General features: G+C 42.8%; 1 protein-coding gene across 2 annotated transcripts in view; it reads left to right on the top strand.

The window, feature by feature from the left end:
- The window catches only part of LOC122929262 (chromaffin granule amine transporter-like), a 256996-nt gene that overhangs the window by 71286 nt on the left and 163547 nt on the right, over positions 1 to 22163 (top strand). For both annotated transcript variants that reach the window (XM_044282779.1, XM_044282780.1), the window contains 3 exons: positions 2806 to 2938; positions 4621 to 4933; positions 5027 to 5085. In XM_044282779.1, the coding sequence (XP_044138714.1) occupies positions 2824 to 2938; positions 4621 to 4933; positions 5027 to 5085 (487 nt within the window). In that variant the 5' untranslated portion in view covers positions 2806 to 2823. The remainder of the gene's footprint in view (positions 1 to 2805; positions 2939 to 4620; positions 4934 to 5026; positions 5086 to 22163) is intronic.

Raw genomic sequence — 22163 nt, 5'->3', positions numbered from 1 at the left:
GCGTGAGAAGCCTTCAACCCAAAGAACACCTTCCCCACTGTCAAACATGGTGGTGGGAACCTAATGCTTTGGGGGTGTTTTTCAGCCAATGGACCAGGGAACCTAATCACTGTAAACGGCACCATGAAAAAAGAGCAATACATGAGGATTCTCAACGACAACATCAGGCAGTCTGCAGAGAAACTTGGCCTTGGGCACCAGTGGACATTTCAGCATGACAATGACCCAAAACACACAGCAAAAGTGGTGAAGAAATGGTTAGCAGACAACAACATTAACGTTTTGGAGTGGCCCAGCCAGAGTCCAGACGAATCCAATTGAGAATCTGTGGAGGGAGCTAAAGATCAGGGTGATGGCAAGAAGACCCTCCAACCTGAAAGATTTGGAGCTCATTGCTAAAGATGAATGGGCAAAAATACCTGTGGAGACATGCAAAAAGCTGGTCTGCAATTATAGGAAGCGTTTGATTGCTGTAATAGCCAATAAAGGCTTTTCTATTGATTATTTAAAAGGGTATGAATAATTTTGAACTGGACACTTTTTGCTCAAATGTAAATAAAAGCTGATAAATGTTTTTTTCCCACAATAATGCCTCTTGTACATCGTCTTATTATCCTTTGGGAGTCAAAAAATTACTTGCTGGTTGAATAAATGTAGTTTTAAGTCAAAATTTGCCAGGGGTATAAATAATTATGGGCAGCACTGTATATCTCAGGCCTTAATCAATATTTTGTGGAAGCAGGTATATCGCATGTCTTCCGTATCCGTTCCGTTTTTGCGGAACCATCTATGGAAAATTTTATACCCAGCCCAATTTTTTTATGTACTTACTGTTTAAACATTATTGTATGCTTCCGTTTCCGATTCATAAAAAATAGATCACAAACGGAAATCAAATGGAAAAGCGGAATGGCAAAATTAAATGGAAACTGAATGGAAACAGAAACACTACTGAAACAAAAAAACAGAAAAATTGATCCGTTTAATACGGACTGCAAAACCATACGGTCGTGTGCAGGAGGCCTTATACTGATAACTAGTACAGCTATTTTCTCCTACTTCCCTCTAAGCATACTACCCCCCTGTCCTTCCCTTGCAGCCCCAATCCCCCCTCCTTTTCCATAGATGTGACCTTACTATTTTAACATCCATAACTCTCATAATGCTATCTCCTTGTAGTGTGAGTACTCTATACCATAAGGCCAACCAAACTATAAAGCCCTTCTTTTTCTTTCAATTAGGAACTATCTCAGTATGTGCAAACAGATTTTATATCCCACTCTATATTTAACCCATTGGGTGGTAATGTGTTCATATTATAAATCCATTCTGCCTCCTTTTTATATGTTTTGGACTGAAAGAAGTGGGGACCTACTTCTACAAAGGGACTGCACGTGATTTAATACACAAAGCTTTTGTATATCAGATTGCTTGTAGTTTGCCTGTCCTGTCTCTGACTATGATTTATACTTATCTCACGGTGCTCTGTACCAGTGTCTCTGACCCATTTTGGGTCACTTTTGGAGAAATTCCATTCTTCTGGCACATCCAGTGCTCTTCCAAAGTGGCTAGGTGCATTAGGAGAAGTGCCTTCTAATTTAAAGGGGCAATTTTGTCAAAAGGGGTATTTTTTTTTATAAAACTCAATTGGGGTCATTCATCACAGCAACCAATCAGATTTTACCTTTCATTTTCCAAAGGAGCTGTCGAAAATAAAAGGTGGAATCTGATTGGTTGCTATGGACAACTAAGCCTGTTCTACTTTTACACCAGTTTGATAAATGACCCCAAATATTCCTAGAACTTTTTTTAGAATTTCATGCTGTTTTTCTTATTATTTTGGCAGTACTATGTCATTGAAAACTAAATACAAAACACTGTTATTCTGTAGCAGTCAGCAAAGATAATAAGATCACCTATGTAGATAGTAGTGTTGAGCGCAAATATTTTAATCGCAAATTTCAATTGCGAATATTTAGAATATAGTGTTATATATTCGTATTCGCGAATAGTGTTCAATATTCTAATCGCGAATTTATCGAGAATATATTACATTGCCAATTTTTCGCAATCAAGTAAACAATGACGGGAGATCACGAACTCTTGAATTTGCGAATTTATTGTAAAAAAAAAAATGGACTGGAATATTCACATGTAGTCTATTAATATGTGATAAAATTTTTGATGGAACTACCCCTTTAAGAAGATGACTCTTTTATACATGTGAAATGTGCAGGGTGGTGGAGGTGCCTCCTTTGCTATGTCCTTCTGTACATTGTTCTGGGGCTAGAACATGGTCCTTATATTATGGAATGTTGTCTAAATTATGGTCCATTTAACCAAGTGCCATTTTAAGGTACCGTTGAACTATGTATGTTAAGATATATGCTGATCAGCACTCGTTTAGCCCATATAGTATGTTTCTCCACTGTAGGTGGGCATATTTATGTTGAGACAGACCAGGCCACAACATTGGGGGACCTTCAGATGCCTTCCTGGAGAGCTGTGTGAGGTTAGTGGAGGAGATGGGAAGATCAGCAGATCTTAAGGAGATCCTGTAAAATATTAACAAGAACCACTAGGCAATGTTCCTGAGCCTCAAATATTGTGTCAAAGTCCTTACATTAACAACTCCATGAGTACCCACCCCAAATGGGTACATTCTACACCTTATCATGAGGTGGGAGAGGCTTAAAGTGATCCTTACTTCCTTGGCACACAAAGGAACTGATGTCAAAATTTCAAGATGAACAAGGTCCAGTGGAGTAATGCTGTGTAAGATTTAACTCTTTTGTCTTTTTGAAGGGTGATCCCTGTGGTGCCATGATGGAGTGCAGCCCATCCAGATGGCTTAAAGAAAAGAGGGGCTCCAAAGAGGTGGTCCTTGTGGTGGTCTTTGTAGCTCTACTCCTGGATAATATGCTTTACACAGTGGTTGGTATGTTTGCTTTTTTAGATCTTACACATGGTCATTAAAGGGCTTTCCCCAAAGCCTCACCACCTTTACCTATAAGACGTGTGTGCTTAAACTGTCAGCATGTGCCCCAATCTTCACTAGCCAATGACTTGCAGTCTTGGGTACTTAAGGCACTTTCACTAGTGGAAAAGTATTTGAGTAATAAGATTCCTAAGCTTGCTATAGTTCCCAGCGAAGGTGCGCTCTTCTGTTGTCTGCCCATGTACTGACCTCTGCCCATTTATGGTACATGTATTGTGTCTTTACTGTCTGACCTGACTCTTTACTGCCTGCCTTAGCCTTGGACTGTATTGTTTATTCTCAGCCAGCCCTGATCTTAGTCTATCTCTGGCTATGTTTTTCTCCCCTTGATGCTCTGCACCCCATGCGTCAGCTGTTAATCACATAGAGACTACTGCAGGAGGTAGTGGCCTGGTTCCCCTGCAGTGAAGTCCAGTTCCCTGTAATGGAATTAAAGGGTGAATAGGATAACACTCTTACGAGTAGCCCAAAACCTGTTGGTTAAGACTGTGGTTCCACACCACTGCCATCTTCAATTAAAGATAATTAAGTTATTTACTGCCCATTATGCCATATTGTAATGAACTTCAAGGCATGCTCTGAACATTGGGGGCCAGGAGCTTCTAGCCACGCCACCGCTGGTGTAACGGGCACCTCCTCCTAGGGCCCTCTATATATAAAACCCGTCCCAGGTGTAGGAATGCCGAGTGGTATAGTGTAGCCTAAAAATGTCCCTTTACGTGTGTCACGGTGCTCCTACCTACATACAGCTGGACCCCAGGCTTTGGCTCCGAAGCAATAAATAGGGGGAAAAATGTAAGGATTTGAAAGAAAGATTAAGGCCAGACCTTGCATATAGTTGAACAGCAGTTTTACTTGAATGAACGTTCATCAGAAACAGTCTTCAAGCTTTGTCTTGGTCCCAGAAGGCTTTAGCATTAAACTGGCAGGTTTCTTCAATAACTCTGCTTGCTTTCTCTCTCTCTGCTGTACTGAGAGGCTTGCTCAGTACTCTGCTTCTTCTGTATGCTGCCCTACACTTTGTAGTCTGACTCTAAGTTATACTAGGAAATTTTCCTCCTGGCTCCTGAGGGTTCAGGCTGTGACCTCCCTGGTCAGCAGAGCTTAAGGTTCTTTGGCTGGTATAAGCACATCTAGCAGAGATGTGCCCCTGGAAACCTGTCCCCTAGCAGGGGGTAAGCTAGACTAACTAGAACTGGTCCCCACCCTTTGTGCTGTAACTCTATAACTCTGATGTGTTTGCTGTAACTCTGTAACTCTGATGTGTTTGCTGCCACCTGCTGGTGAACCAGGCACATTACATATAAACAGTTGCAAACATTAGAAATGCACAGTGTGGTGAACCTGGAACAGAATGCATAGATGACATTAATGTTAGCAGACACAGATAGAAGCTGGGTGCAGGAGTGTTAACACCACTCTGGGATGTTACACTGGCACCTACTGTGACTTTGTGGAGAAGGGGTAGACTTTAATACTCCCTTGATTAATGAGAAGTCCTAGTGTTGTGGAACTCATAGGCCAGACCTTTCTTTATAATAATTGTATGATGGTTATCTTTATATTGACCAATCAATGTTTATTCACATATTTATTTATAATAAATACTTATTTCTATCTAGTTCCCATCATTCCAGATTTCCTCTATGGGAAATTATTTGAGACTAGAAACACATCTCTGGAACGGATGGCTTCATCATCTTCATCTTCTGTTTCCAATGCTTCTATTTACTCTTCATATGACAATGCCTCCATCTTAAGTGACGAATCAGATTATCAAGAGATTGCTAAGACCCAGAAAGCCCTCAACAATTCAAGCTGCAACATGGAAACGAGTGTCCTGCAACAAGAAAATACCCAAGTTGGTCTTCTGTTTGCATCCATAGGAATAGTACAACTTATAGTCAACCCCATAGTCGGAACTATTACCAACAGGTACATGGTAGTACAAGATTCAGAAAGCTCTACTATAATACATCTACTTAGCATTTTCCTCTTCTTGTTCTAAAGCTCTTCTTATTTTCCTAGGGTTGGATATGATATACCACTGTTTGTTGGATTTATCATCTTGTTCTTGTCTACTTTACGTGAGTTATGTATATCGATTCCATTTCAACAACCCTCCCAAAATGTCAATTTTATTAATCATTTTAACACAATGATATAAATAGATCTTGTGTAATGCATAATTTCACCTGTGGGAGTGCTCTTGCTGCTGGATTCCATTATAGTGGGAAACCTCTTAAAGGGGATGGCCCATCTGGGACATTAAACCCATATCACTAAGATATGCCATCAATAACACCTCTGGAACCCACTCCAATCTAGAGAACAGGGGCCCCAAAGTAAAGGAGAGCAAAACACACATGCGCAGCATGCCCTCCATTCATTGCTATGGGAGTTCCAAAAATAGCTGAGCAAGCTCTCTTAGCTGTTTACAGAAGTCCCATAGCAATGAATGGAACGCATGCTGCACAAACGCAACAACCTTTTCATTCACCGCTATGGGACTACCAGAAATAGCCGAGCCAGGGCTCAGATATTTTCGGAACTTCCATAGCGGTGAAAGGAGGGTGGCCATGCATTCACGGCTTCTCTTTGTTTACTTCAGGGGTCCAGTTCTGGAGATAGGAGCGGGTCCCACACATGGGACCTGCACCTATCTGACATTGATGGCATATCCTATCTATTTGACATCAATGTCCCAGATGGGAATATCCTTTGAGAAATATTACAACATTTGTATATACTATGACATCACAGGTGGATCTCAAGCCATTGGTTAAAGAACATTAGTTTAGAACAACTGATGTTTTGGCCCACATATTGCTGTAATCCTAATACAAGAACATACTTAGGAATGTGTATAGTTGTAAGGAGCAGGTGGACATTGAGGTGCAAATAAATAGCTTTACTGAGGTTATGTAGTGTGGCAGCATGGCTGTAGGGCGGTATAGTCCTAGAGGTATATATAGAATCTTCTACAGTAAATGTTGCATTGCTATGAACAGGACCTTTCCCACAAATGAGAGTGGCAAGGCAGGCAATGGTAGCTCTCCCCTGGTACCCCATCACGCCCTGCACGGCCTCTCCTCAGACTTGCACTATGTCCTGGTGTAACGACCCCAAGTGGCATTACCACTCCTACACCCTGATTCTGTCTGTATATGCAATAACCATGCCATCTTATGCTTTTGTTCCAGGTCCTCCATTTAGTGTGGACTTCTTCCTATGCATTTGTATTGTTCATGTAATAACCTGGTTCACCAGCGGGTGGCAGCATACTTGGCAGTGCTACTCTACAGAGGGTGGAACCTGGCTGTTCAGCTCTCTTATACTCTCCTCCAAGGAGCAAGTACGATCTTGGTAGAACCAGTTAGTTCCTGTACTCCATGCTGTAGGGAAAGAAAGCAGATGCTCGTCCCTCTGGGACTGAGCTCTCCCTAAAAGCCAGCCAGGACAAGAAGGTCCTAGGATCACAGTAAGAGACAGACTCAGAACCACAGCATCAAGCAGGAAGGAAAGCATTCCTATTTAATATTGCTGACATAGCAGACTCAGAAAGCTGCAACATAGCAGAGCTGAGAGAGTACACTACAGATTCAGCAGAGAGAAACTTGTTGTGCAGAAGTTGTTTGCCTGGGAAAGTCCTGCTAAAACCTGTTGGGAACCAAGACAAGTTCTGTGGATTGTTTGGATTATCATTTAAAACTGGTGTCACGTTTACTTGCTCTATAAGAGGGACATAGTTCGTAGAAACCTCCTAAGGGCCAAGGGATCCCCCAGACGCTGAACTGGCCCTGAGTTAACATGCACCAATTCTCACAGGTTCGGGTAAGGCCTCATGCATACGACCGTTGTGTGCATCCGTGTCCGTTGTTCCGTTTTCCTTGATTTTCTGCGGACCCATTGACTTTCAATGGGTCTGTTGAAAACTCGGAAAAAGCACCTGTCACCAACAGACATCTGAGAAGCTCTGACAGACGTTCTTCAGAACCTCCTGCTTGAGGTTCCATTTGTTTTGCTTTCGTTTTCTCATCTCGTTAGCCTCTCTCAGCTGTCATGTAGTTGCACTGATTGCATCCCTTTAAATCCCTTCCCATACTGCATCACTTTGCGGTTTATACAACTTCCTGGAGTGTGTGCATGCTGGATGCTACTACTGTTTCTTCTACAGATAAGTTTGTTCATTCATTTGTGTTTTCCTGTTTGCTGGATCCCAGGTGACCCTGACTCCCTCCGTATTTAGTGAAGGGAGCTGGTGGTCGTATCCCCTCACTATTATAGGGTGTTCAGGTGTCAAACAGTCGAGGAACGAGGGTATGCAATCATCTACCATAGAGATTTTTGCATAGGCTGAGCAGTAAGGGAGAGAGCCAGGGCTGTTGCAGGGCTTACCCTTTGGTTCCTTAGTTTTTGGATCCAGTCAGTCGGATCTTCATTTTGTGTCTTCTAGTTTTCTGTACACCTTCCGTGACAGCACCGTTTGTCATCCGCGTCCGTGATCCGTGTTTCCTGTCCGTCAAATAAATAGGACCTGTCCTATTTTTTTGACGGACAACGGTTCGCGGACCCATTCAAGTCAATGGGTCCGTGAAAAAACATGGGGGCACACAAGATTCTCATCCGCGTCCGTGATCCGTGTCCGTAGGCTACTTTCGCACAGACGGATCCGCAGATCCATCTTCATAACAGCTTTTCAGATCGTGAAAACTCAGATCCGACAGTATATTCTAACACAGAGGCATTCCCATAGTGATGTGGACGCTTCAAGTTAGGATATACTAAGAACTGTGGACATAACTGCCCCCTGCTGCCTGGCAGCACCCGATTTCTTACAGGGGGCTGTGATCCGCACAATTAACCCCACGATCTAACTCAAATACGATGGTATATTCTAACAAAGAGGCGTTCCCATGTTAGAATATACCATGGGGACGCTTCAAGTTAAAATATGAAATAAATATTAGAGAGGGCTCACCTACTGATCAAGAACGATATGGGTGCACCTACAAAGAGGATTCACCCAATCCTCTGAAAATTATTGAGCTCAAGAATGAAGAGATAGTAGGGCACACCACCACTTAGTTCCACAAGGAGGGTTAATAGAACAATATATTTATTGGATCTCGTTATATACAGTACTTATTTAAACATACTAAGAGGACAGTGTATAATCTATAGTGGAACAGATAATCAAAGATATATAGGAAGAAAATAGGAAGAAAATAAATGGCCGAAAAATATATAAAAATAAAAATATATAAAAAGAAATATATAAAAAGAAAATTATATAAAAAGAAAATATAAAAAGAAAAAAAGAAAATGAATATTTTCTTCTTATATATTTTTCGGCCATTTATTTTCTTCCTATTTTCTTCCTATAGATCTTCGATTATCTGTTCCACTATAGATTATACACTGTCCTTTGCCCTCCAATATTATAGATGACTATAGCCACCCGTTGTGATAACAATCATTGGGTACATCTATCATATATAGAACTAGAAGCAGTATGAAACTATATGGTTTAAAAGTGGGACGACATAAATACAACATTGACAATCACACAAGAAAATTATAATACACAGATATCCCTCTAAATGCCGGGAGAAACTCAATTATAGTAAAAACGCAATATGATTGCTTAAAAACCGCATTGCTTAAAAATCGCAGTATTACTGAACAGTGGACAGTGCGTTTTTGTTCCAAACAACCTGTACTATTGAATATAAATATATACAGAACGAACCAGTGATCTGTGTTATATTTACAATGTTGAATTATGCCGCCTCGATTTATATATATTTATTTTATTTTTCAATTTATACTTATATCTATATTATTTCATTTGTACTTTTATGTATTTTTATAAATTGATGCATCTTAAATATATACCTATATGATGATTTAATATATTTTTTAACTTGAGAAAACTGTTGAAACAATGGAGTCTTGAAGTGTATATATACAGGTCCTTCTCAAAAAATTAGCATATTGTGATAAAGTTCATTATTTTCTGTAATGTACTGATAAACATTAGACTTTCATATATTTTAGATTCATTACACACCAACTGAAGTAGTTCAAGCCTTTTATTGTTTTAATATTGATGATTTTGGCATACAGCTCATGAAAACCCCAAATTCCTATCTCAAAAAATTAGCATATCATGAAAAGGTTCTCTAAACGAGCTATTAACCTAATCATCTGAATCAACGAATTAACTCTAAACACCTGCAAAAGATTCCTGAGGCTTTTAAAAACTCCCAGCCTGGTTCATTACTCAAAACCGCAATCATGGGTAAGACTGCCGACCTGACTGCTGTCCAGAAGGCCATCATTGACACCCTCAAGCAAGAGGGTAAGACACAGAAAGAAATTTCTGAACGAATAGGCTGTTCCCAGAGTGCTGTATCAAGGCACCTCAGTGGGAAGTCTGTGGGAAGGAAAAAGTGTGGCAGAAAACGCTGCACAACGAGAAGAGGTGACCGGACCCTGAGGAAGATTGTGGAGAAGGACCGATTCCAGACCTTGGGGGACCTGCGGAAGCAGTGGACTGAGTCTGGAGTAGAAACATCCAGAGCCACCGTGTACAGGCGTGTGCAGGAAATGGGCTACAGGTGCCGCATTCCCCAGGTCAAGCCACTTTTGAACCAGAAACAGCGGCAGAAGCGCCTGACCTGGGCTACAGAGAAGCAGCACTGGACTGTTGCTCAGTGGTCCAAAGTACTTTTTTCGGATGAAAGCAAATTTTGCATGTCATTCGGAAATCAAGGTGCCAGAGTCTGGAGGAAGACTGGGGAGAGGGAAATGCCAAAATGCCTGAAGTCCAGTGTCAAGTACCCACAGTCAGTGATGGTCTGGGGTGCCATGTCAGCTGCTGGTGTTGGTCCACTGTGTTTTATCAAGGGCAGGGTCAATGCAGCTAGCTATCAGGAGATTTTGGAGCACTTTATGCTTCCATCTGCTGAAAAGCTTTATGGAGATGAAGATTTCATTTTTCAGCACGACCTGGCACCTGCTCACAGTGCCAAAACCACTGGTAAATGGTTTACTGACCATGGTATTGCTGTGCTCAATTGGCCTGCCAACTCTCCTGACCCGAACCCCATAGAGAATCTGTGGGATATTGGGAAGAGAAAGTTGAGAGACGCAAGACCCAACACTCTGGATGAGCTTAAGGCCGCTATCGAAGCATCCTGGGCCTCCATAACACCTCAGCAGTGCCACAGGCTGATTGCCTCCATGCCACGCCGCATTGAAGCAGTCATTTCTGCAAAAGGATTCCCGACCAAGTATTGAGTGCATAACTGAACATAATTATTTGAAGGTTGACATTTTTGTATTAAAAACACTTTTCTTTTATTGGTCGGATGAAATATGCTAATTTTTGGAGATAGGAAATTTGGGTTTTCATGAGCTGTATGCCAAAATCATCAATATTAAAACAATAAAAGGCTTGAACTACTTCAGTTGGTGTGTAATGAATCTAAAATATATGAAAGTCTAATGTTTATCAGTACATTACAGAAAATAATGAACTTTATCACAATATGCTAATTTTTTTAGAAGGACCTGTATGTCCCTCCACCACGAGATTGAAAAGAAATCCACGTCACTTTTTGGACATAGCACAAGTTAATTAATCCAGATTGCACCTGGCAAGGTGTATAAAAATCGACAATTTTCATGGGAAAAATTAACCCACTCCGATACGTGTATGGTGATCAGAATTCCCATGAAATAAAGTACGGGACCGGAGGATTAAAAGCGCTTAAAGTCAAGCAAAAGGAGAGGGATCGGTGAACATTTTTGTTTTTCAAAAAAAAGCTGGATACCTGTAGTTCCCTGGTGAGATCTTTCCTGGTGAGACCTAACCTTGCGTGAAACAAACTAATAGCGCAGGAGTACTATCAGGTGAACACCAGTACAGCACAGCTACAGACGACCACCGAGGATCCCAAACCCCGCACAGAAGAATTCTACAAGCTATTTGGAAATTGAACCGTAACTACACCGCAGCCTACAACAAACTCCATTACACGTGGGACGCCACGAGTGATGCAATAAAAACCGGCACTACTCCATCTAAAAACAGTGAGTAAAACAGCTCCGGTTTACTTTATAAACCGGCAGCGATATTTAGTGGCACTATATTGAACGTATAAAGTGACGATTAACCCGTGAATACAAGTGATTACATTAAGGACTTTATCCAAATACCAGACTGTTCTTTACCATTTAAATATCACTGATCGGGACATCAGCCGGGTTAGGGCTCCTTCACACTTGCGGCAGGACGGATCCGGCAGGCTGGTCTCCCTGTCGGATCCGTCCTTCCGCTGTTTCGCAGAGTCGCCGGACTGCCGCTCCGTCCCCATTGACTATAATGGGGACGGGGGCTGAGCTCCGGCGCAGCACGGCGAAAGCCGCCGGACTAAAAAGTCGGACATGCAGGACTTTTTAGTCCGGCGGCTTTCGCCGTGCACCGCCGTGCTGCGCCGGAGCTCAGCCCCCGTCCCCATTATAGTCAATGTGGACGGAGCGGCGGTCCGGTGGCTCGGCGAAACAGCAGAAGGACAGATCTGACAGGGAGACCAGCCTGCCGGATCCTTCCTGCCGCAAGTGTGAAGGAGCCCTAAATTAACCCATCGGAGAGACAATATCTCTTATCCATACAGACCCTGAAGCTTTGGCCAAAATGCAGGGAATCACTAATTCGTATTTATGTCTTTTATGCCTTTTATGAACTTTTTATAAAGTATAAATTTTAGCTATATGATTTAGTATGTTTAAATAAGTACTGTATATAACGAGATCCAATAAATACATTGTTCTATTAACCCTCCTTGTGGAACTAAGTGGTGGTGTGCCCTACTATCTCTTCATTCTTGATCTCAAGTTAAAATATACCATCGGATTGGAGAAAACTCTGATAGGGACTCCTGACTTTAAGTCTACCACCAGACCACCGCAATCCTCTAATTCCCCTCTAATGTAACTCCACATCTGGAATCCACAGAGATAATCCAGCAGGATAAATCTTGGAACATTGCTCCACCCAAAAGATGGAGTGACCAACCAACCAAATTTGAACATGCTCCGCACCTGAAAAAGACAAAATAAACTGCAAGAATCAATAAAAAACCTGACTCAAACTGTTATCAAATGGGGTCTCTGTTCGTCAAGCCCACACAAATCCGTCAATAGTAGCTGCCCCCATCTGAAAGGAATGCATGCCAAACTCAGCAGGGGGGCAAATCCAATTCCCACAAACAGGTTCTAAAAACTGCACCAAACTGAAATCTTGATAATGGAAAGCCAGACTTGTGCACCAAAAAAGGACCCTCACCTGTGCGCAAACTCTCAAACTGATCCCAAAACAACCAGACAACCCACGGATCTCAATAGGCCAATGGAAATCCAATGACCACATCCCATCTGATCCATTTTGGACTTGCAGACACAAATTATCAATTCTCCTTCAAAGAAGCACACATCCCGCAAAAACAAACCATCTGGCTTATGTTGACTAGTTGATACTAACTCGCCAACTCAGACGGTGGCAAAAAAGGCTAACGTGAAAGCCTCCTGGAACAGGGAAAGCTCACAGGGCTCGTGAAACACCACTTTCAAAACTTTGCAATTAAAACACAAATATTAGCAAAAAGAAACCAGTCTACGCATATCTGCCCCAGACAACTCTTTTTTCCAACCCGTAACAATCTGAGAACACCACAAAATGTTTCGTAATATCCTGCAAACCTCTGTTCGGCTCCATAAGTATTCCATTGTAAATGGTTAGACATCACTTCGATTGAAGAGTAGGTATCAGGAGATGGTCCCCAAACCAATCACAATAAATAAGAAAGACTCCTGTACTCCACTTTGCTACTTAATTTGCATAAATTTATTGAGGTGGGATTTCCAGTACAATAAATGCTGAACATTTTTTGCTCTATGACCATCTTCAAAGGTACTGTAACATACATGAAAATAGAGTGATCAGATATAGAGCAAAAAAACAATATAGTGATGCAAATGTCAATATATATTATATAGAGCTTGCATCCTGGGAGGGGTAATATTATTTGCAACGTATGTTATGAAAATAATATATTATATTCAGGGGCTATGTGAAGTCCGCTAGACGATTCATAGTGACAAGGATCTAATACATGTCAATAGTTGTAGTTACAGGAAGGCTTGATCTGTGGATATCCATAAATATACGTAAGATATGGACGGATTTGTTCATCTAATGCAGATATGTAATACAGAATCAGGCCTGATAGAAGTAAACAAGGTATAGTTAAGAAAACAGTCATGCATGGTAAAGTGAAATAAAAGGAAGGATAACAGATGGAACAATTTTTTTTTTAAAGAAGTGAACATATATATATATATATATATATATATATATATATATATCTTATATATATATCTTATAAGGGATCATCTCTTTTCAGGGGGTCACAGTCACAGATATCTTCGCAGACACGATTATAATGTCTAAACTCTTGCTTTATTTCAGACACTTTAGCAAAGCACAGGTTACGAAGTTGCAGCTTCAACTTATAACGTGTGACATCCACACAAAATAAAAAATCCTTGCCCGGCGAGGCTCTAACTAAACACATAGGTGTATCCCTGACTCAACTAGAGAGCCCTGTTCACATATGGAACACATATGCAGCTTTCCTCAGCCATACAGTCCCGCAACCTCCAGGCTGTGACACTTCAATACCTTAAAGGGGATTGTGGCCCAGTGGTCCTCCCGACTCTGGCCTCGTGGTCCTTGTTTCACAGGTGTCACCGTGTCCCCCAAAGTTCAGGCTATCGCCTAGCCTCGTGGCCCCTCAGCCCACCCGGCTGAGGCCACTCACACAGAGCCTCACCAGGACTCTGCTTCACAAAACACTCCAGAGTGAGACACACCCACTTCCAGAAACCAGATTAAATGGAATTGCTGGACGTGAGCATGCCCTAAGTCCCGGACTGAAGCATAGGGAACAGGCACCCACCCAACACATTGCCTGTTCCCAGTAAAAGCCCACCCTGAAATAGCTGAACCAGCTACACTATCTATATGGTGTCCTCCAACTACTTTAGTGGACACCTGGACTAGGGCTTTTACTCCACCAACTCCGGGGCCCTTGGTGACACGCTCCTGGTGCAAACACCACCTCAATGTTCACATTGCCACATTCCCCCCCCCCTCTGTTCAAACCTGTGGGGGTGAACACATGTATCAACCGGATGCTCATGATAGGACATCCGCATTATACTGCCATCTTCCGGCTCAACTCTCCCCCTGGAAGAGATGGCCAGCGTCGCAGGCTTTCCTTTATTTTGCAACAGACCGAGGCCATCAGAGCTTGGTTTGTCATAAACACTGCCTTCCTACCTAGAATACAGTGTCTAAGGGCCTCCTCCGTCTCCTCTTTGCTGGAGAACTTAGCTTTCTGGATTCCTTCTTTTCTAGATTTCTTCTTAGGCCCACAACCTTTAACTTCCGCGACCTTTACAGCTGCGTTTTCCACGGGGAGCTCCCGTCTCCTCCTTTTGTTGGAGATCCGGCTGGTCAGTTTTAAACCACCCTTCAGCCGCTCTGTCACCTGGTGTTCATACTCACTGTAACGGATCACCTGGCACCCCGACTTAGTACCTCTGTTGATGGATGCTCCTAGCATTTTCCTGAGGTTTCCAAGCACTCTGGCAGACCCCACGATCACCGAACCGAAGAAGCATATAAATCCTCTCAAGCATATGAATGCTGTAGACAGTTGAATAGGAAACCATACGAATAGGTTTACACTCCTAGCAGTCAAACTGGGACAGCATACCATAAATCCTCCCCCAAGAATGAGACGACACTTCACTTTGAGGGTTAAAACAGGAACTGACCTTTATTTAGACATAGCACACCTACTTTAAACCCCCCCAACAGCCTCATTTACGTACAATAGGGCACATAGAGGACTATGGTACAAGGAAGGGTGGGGCCAGACAATAGCAAGGGCTGATGGGAGATTTGAGGAGGGACAGAGCAGCTGGTTTAAACTGGTCTCCCAGTGTCCCTGAGACAACACCTTGCTGGGGAAACAATGGGACAGGAAAAAGGGGGAGGGGAAGAGGCACAGAACAAGCAATGCCTTTAACATAGTAAACATTACAGTAAGAGACAGATATATACAGTTTACAATACATAGCAATACAATTTAACCGAACCCATAATAACATACATAATATTTAAGACAGCCTGAATGCAATCTGCTACACAGTCTTAAAGGACATTGTTCCTAAAAGTCATAATATGTCCACAGAGGGCCCTTAAAGGGCCAGTAGCAGCCATATAAAATACCACATGCCCAAATTGCATTCAAACGTACAAATTTACCAGGGGCCATAGTCAGCAGATAGGAGGCGGGTAGCCAGGCCTCTCCAATGCCCAGTGGCGAGGCGGGTTCTGCCACACTCACTTTGTTTCTTTATTCTATCACCCAATAGCACTTCTCTTTTTTCTTTAGTCCCCACAGGGGTTACCTCAGGTTTGGCTTCAGTATCAGAGTCTTCTGCTTCTTCAGTGGCTCTCCCCACTTCGGCAGACCCCTCTTCAGCCTTATCCTTGGTCTTTAGAACATCTGAGGATTTCTCCCACTCCAACTCATCGGCCTTAGCTTCTTCAGCCTTTGAGTCTCCTTTGGAGTCTTCATTCACTTTGTTAGCTTTCTCATCCGCAACACTTTTCCAAGGGCTCTGTTCAAGAAGAGGGCTTTGGTCTCCTTCTCCCGAGCATCAGCCTCCGCTCGGTCACGTTCTTCGGCATATTGAGCCGATATGTATTTCTCTTCAACCAGGAGCTGGTCAAACTTCTTCTGTTTCTTCTCCAATCTAGACGCAGTTTGTCTCTGGTGGTCCAGGTCCACCATCCGATCACGCAACTCTTGATCAAGTTGAGCCATCCTGGCTTCCAAATATCCTTTCTCCTCCAAGGGAGCAGATTTTTCAGAGGCGCTGTTTAAAACCTCATCAGCCAGCTCATCCCTTTCCTGCTCTGCATGACGTCTGGATTGCTCAGAAGCTGCAAGTTCCTCTTGAAGTTGGAGAATTTCCGCTTCTATTTCCTTTAGTTCATTCATCTTTTTCTGAGTCTCTTTTCTGTGACTCCTCTGGAGCTTTCTGCAGTTGCTCTGCGATTACTGCTAGTCCCTTCTCTAGTGTATCTAGGGACTGTGCAAAGCGAGTGAAAACATCTTCACGTTTGTAGCTGTACTGACCTGTCAGGTCATCTACCCCTGCTTGGATATGGGTCTCAGACACTAGGTTGCTGTCTCCCCACTCAGCTCTCGTCACATCAGGTATAACTGTCATCTGGTCGCTACTAGTAACATAGAAACATAGAATGTGTCGGCAGATAAGAACCATTTGGCCCATCTAGTCTGCCCAATATACTAAATACTATGGATAGCCCCTGACCCTATCTTATATGAAGGATGGCCTTATGCTTATCCCATGCATGCTTAAACTCCTCCACTGTATTTGCAGCTACCACTTCTGCAGGAAGGCTATTCCATGCATCCACTACTCTCTCAGTAAAGTAATACTTTCTGATATTACTTTTAAACCTTTGCCCCTCTAATTTAAAACTATCTCCTCTTGTAGCAGTTTTTCTTCTTTTAAATATTCTCTCTTCTTTTACCTTGTTGATTCCCTTTATGTATTTAAAAGTTTCTATCATATCCCCTCTGTCTCGTCTTTCTTCCAAGCTATACATGTTAAGGTCCTTTAATCTTTCCTGGTAAGTTTTATCCTGCAATCCATGTACCAGTTTAGTAGCTCTTCTCTGAACTCTCTCCAAAGTATCAATATCCTTCTGGAGATATGGTCTCCAGTACTGAGCACAATACTCTAAATGAGGTCTCACTGGTGCTCTGTAGAGCGGCATGAGCACCTCCCTCTTTCTACTGGTAATTCCTCTCCCTATACACCCAAGCAGTCTGCTAGCATTTCCTGCTGCTCTATGACATTGTCTTCCTACCTTTAAGTCTTCTGAAATAATGATCCCTAAATCCCCTTCCTCAGATACTGCGGTTAGGACTGTATCACTGATTTTATATTCTGCTCTTGGGTTTTTACGTCCCAGGTGCATTATCTTGCACTTATCAACATTAAATTTTAGTTGCCAGATTTTTGACCATTCCTCTAGTTTTCCTAAGTCCTTTTCCATTTGGTGTATACCTCCAGGAACATCAACCCTGTTACAAATCTTTGTGTCATCAGCAAAAAGACACACCTTACCATTGAGGCCTTCTGCAATTTCGCTGATAAAGATATTAAACAATATGGGTCCCAGAACAGATCCCTGAGGTACCCCACTGGTAACAAGACCTTGGTCTGAATATACTCCATTGACTACAACCCTCTGTTGCCTGTCCCTCAGCCACTGCCTAATCCATTCAACAATATGGGAGTCCAAGCCCAAAGACTGCACTTTATTGATAAGCCTTCTATGTGGGACAGTATTAAAAGCCTTACTAAAGTCTAGATAAGCGATGTCTACTGCACCTCCTTCATATATTATTTTAGTCACCCAATCAAAAAAATCTATAAGATTAGTTTGACATGATCTCCCTGAAGTAAACCCGTGCTGTTTTTTATCTTTCAATCCATGGGATTTTAGATGTTCCACAATCCTCTCCTTAAGTATGGTTTCCATTAATTTCCCCACTATTGATGTCAGGCTTACTGGCCTATAGTTGGCCGATTCCTCCCTACTACCTTTCTTGTGAATGAGCACAACATTTGCTAATTTCCAATCTTCTGGGACGACTCCTGTTGCCAGTGATTGGTTAAATAAATCTGTTAATGGTTTTGCTAGTTCATCGCTGAGCTCTTTTAATAGCTTTGGGTGTATCCCATCAGGCCCCTGTGACTTATTTGTATTAATTTTAGACAGTTGACTTAGAACCTCTTCCTCTGTAAAGACACATGCATCAAAAGATTCATTAGTCTTCTTTCCTAACTAAGGGTCCTTCTCCTTCATTTTCCTTTGTAAAACTGAACAGAAGTATTCATTGAGGCAGTCAGCTAGTTCTTTATCTTCTTCCATATACCTTCCTTCTTTTGTTTTTAATTTGGTAATTCCTTGACCTGACCGACCACAGAAGTGTTTCTACCCCATAAATTATGGAACAAACTTCTCTCATGTACGGGCAAATTTACGGCAGCAAGTCCATCAGTCCCAGCTGTCACTATAGCCTCACCCTCAGTGAGAACTACCTGACAGTCCTCATTAACCGCATGTCTGTCCAGCATATTTATCACTTTATTTATCTCAGGTTTCCATATTGTGCTACCTCTTACCCGGGCCATCATAGGGTCTCTAATTTTCTCCACCCCGTGCCTATCCTTGGTCACAGGCATTTTGGGCAAATCAACAACCTTCTCCCCTGCAAAGTCCTGCAAGGGAACAACTGCAACAGGCTTACTCGCCTGTTCAGACCCTGCATTTTCTCCAATGTCACACACTTCCGAGACAGTTCCTTGCCTCGGTGATTTATCACTCACCATCCCAGCAGGTATCCCCTGCCACCGGCTCACTGTCACTGGGTCTGCCACATAATTAATAACAGGAACGATCTTACCCAGCGATGTCACAGGTTTGGCAGTCCCAGAATCCAAGGATACTCCAGGATCCTCCATCCCACGAATACCTGCAGCCTCCTGACTGCAGTGGTTGCTACGAGAAACGCAGTGACTCCATCCTCCTTTCAGATGTGGAGTCACACTCTCGGAAGACCTGTCCTTGGGATCTCCAGTCGCAGAATATGAGCCACCTGCTCCGCTCCATAACTGCTGGGCAGCCGCACGCTGTTGTGGTTGGTTGCCCTTAGCAACAGCCTCGCAGATCCTTGGCACATCCTCTCTAGGACTCTGTCTCCACTGGTAGGGAACATTCGACTTCCTGAGAGCTGAACCGCTCTCCCCCTCTTTGACTTCCCGACAGTTGCCCTTGACAACTGCATATCTTTTCTTTTTCCCCGATAGTCCCGGCACACCACCAACCTCTTGGAACTTTGTACAGGGTCCATACAGTGTTGAGAAACCTTTTCTCAAGACCAGCTACAACTGTGCCTCCAAAGCTTCTTGCTTTGCATCAAATTTCACCAATTCATTTTTAGTGTAGCCAATCGCTATGGCCATTTCTTCTGCCTGCTGTATGCGCCAGCGCCGCCGGACGTACTCTTCCCCGAGACCCATAGTAGCAGGAAATACTTTTCAGCCACTTTTGCTGGGCTACTGGCCCTTTAATTCACTGCAGTTTTGCTTGTACCACAGCAAAATAGTCCACACTCTTATGAGCAGCACCTGCTCCACTGGACAAAAAAAAGAAGCTTCCGGCCCTTTAACTCCACACACAGCAAAAAACAGCTTTTAGCAGCACCTGCAGTCTCATCATTGCCCCTAACAACCGACCGTTGCCCTTCTCTCATAGACAAATTGCTTGCATCCTCCACCAATTGTAAGGGATCGTCTCTTCTCAGGGGGTCACACTCACAGATATCTTTGCAGACACGGTTATAATGTCCAAACTCTTGCTTTATTTCAGACACTGTAGCAAAGCACAGGTTAAGAAGTCACAGCTTCAACTTATCACGTGTGACATCCACACAAAATAACAAATCCTTGCCCGGATAGGCTCTAACTAAACACATAAGCGTATCCCTTACTCAACTAGAGAGCCCTGTTCACACATGGAACATATATGCAGCTATCCTCAGCCATACAATCCCGCAACCTCCAGGCTGTGACACTTCAATACCTTTTGGGGGATTGTGGCCCAAAAGTCCTCCCGACTCTGGCCTCGTGATCCTTGTTTCACAGGCGTCACCGCGTCCCCCAAAATTCAGGCTATCGCCTAGCCTCGTGGCCCCTCAGTCCACCCGGCTGAGGCCACTCACACAGAGCCTCACCAGGACTCTGCTTCACAAAACACTCCAGAGTGAGACACACCCACTTCCAGAAACCAGATTAAATGGAATCCCTGGACATGAGCATGCCCTAAGTCCCAGACTGGAGCATGGGGAACAGGCACCCACCCAACACATTGCCTGTTCCCAGTAAAAGCCCACCCTGAAATAGCTGAACCAGCTACACTATCTATATGGTGTCCTCCAACTACTTTAGTGGACACCTGGACTAGGGCTTTTACTCTACCAACTCCGGGGCCCTTGGTGACACGCTCCTGGTGCAAACACCACCTCAATGTTCACATTGCCACAATATATATATATATATATATATATATATATACAGTACAGACCAAAAGTTTGGACACACCTTCTCATTCAAAGAGTTTTCTTTATTTTCATGACTATGAAAATTGTAGATTCTCACTGAAGACATCAAAACTATGAATTAACACATGTGGAATTATATACATAACAAAAAAGTGTGAAACAACTGAAAATATGTCATATTCTAGGTTCTTCAAAGTAGCCACCTTTTGCTTTGATTACTGCTTTGCACACTCTTGGCATTCTCTTGATGAGCTTCAAGAGGTAGTCACCTGAAATGTTTTTCACTTCACAGGTGTGCCCTGTCAGGTTTAATACGTGGGATTTCTTGCCTTATAAATGGGGTTGGGACAATCAGTTGCGTTGAGGAGAAGTCAGGTGGATACACAGCTGATAGTCCTACTGAATAGACTGTTAGAATTTGTATTATGGCAAGAAAAAAGCAGCTAAACCAAGAAAAACGAGTGGCCATCATTACTTTAAGAAATGAAGGTCAGTCAGTCCGAAAAATTGGGAAAACTTTGAAAATAGAGTGATGGGGTGCTGCACCAGATGACCTAGCCTCCACAGTCACCTGACCTGAACCCAATCGAGATGGTTTGGGGTGAGCTGGACCGCAGAGTGAAGGCAAAAGCGCCAACAAGTGCTAAGCATCTCTGGGAACTCCTTCAAGACTGTTGGAAGACCATTTCAGGTGACTACCTCTTGAAGCTCATCAAGAGAATGCCAAGAGTGTGCAAAGCAGTAATCAAAGCAAAAGGTGGCTACTTTGAAGAACCTAGAATATGACATATTTTCAGTTGTTTCACACTTTTTTGTTATGTATATAATTCCACATGTGTTAATTCATAGTTTTGATGCCTTCATAGTCATGAAAATAAATAAAACTCTTTGAATGAGAAGGTGTGTCCAAACTTTTGTTCTGTACTGTATATATATATGGGTTGGTATAGGGGCTTACCTGGCTGAGTCCCTCTGGGGTTAAGTAAGATAATAAAGGGCACATAAGGCCCATCAGGGATGTATGGCGCTTAGGTGGATGAGGCAAGTTCCTCTGTTGTGTGGCGCTGGTCCGCCTTATGGTGCGGCATCCTTAAAATGCCATAGACCGGAAGAGTAAGTATGGAGAGAGGGGGTGGTCCCGAGGCCAAGGAGCGTGGGACGCTCCGTCGGCCTAGTAATGATGACGGTGCGGGAGGCCCAAGTACTAGTGAGCAAGCGCACAGGCCCGGGAGCTACTGCGCAAGCATGGAGGGTAAAGGGAGAGACAAAGATGGCAGGCGCTGTATGGAAATATAGTATATAGTGCACATGCGTTATTAAGTTAAGGCAAGAGTGTAGGATATGTCTATGTGTGAAATGAACGGATCTCAGGATGGGTGAAAAGGAGAAAGGACAAACTAAGTGGGGGCAGAGGAGAGGGAGAAAATGGAGTGGGAAGGGGAGAAGGGAAGAGGAGTGATAGAGCAGTGTGGAAAAGAAAGAGTGAAAGAAAGAAATGAAGACTAGAGAAAAAGAGAAAGAGATAATAAGAATAAAATAAACAAATATAAATGAGATAAGGCAGAAGAAAATAAAAATAAAAAATAAATAAAAAGATAAAAAGAAAAAATGAAAAGAAAAAAGAAAAGATAAAAAAAGAAAAAATAGAAAAAAGAAAAAGAAAATAGGGAAAAAATGGAAAATAATAAGATAAAGTAATTACAAATAGATTGGATAGATTGTGCAATGAGCAAGACACTGGTACAGTGGGTAGCTATGCAGTGGGTCACTATATACACTCACCTAAAGAATTATTAGGAACACCATACTAATACGGTGTTGGACCCCCTTTTGCCTTCAGAACTGCTCAGGTAGCCCGT

Source organism: Bufo gargarizans, chromosome 2 (assembly GCF_014858855.1).
Source record: "Bufo gargarizans isolate SCDJY-AF-19 chromosome 2, ASM1485885v1, whole genome shotgun sequence".
Classification (NCBI taxonomy): Eukaryota; Metazoa; Chordata; class Amphibia; order Anura; family Bufonidae; genus Bufo; species Bufo gargarizans.
Note: the sequence above shows the minus strand (reverse complement) of the source record. Positions and strands in the feature narration are given on the sequence as shown.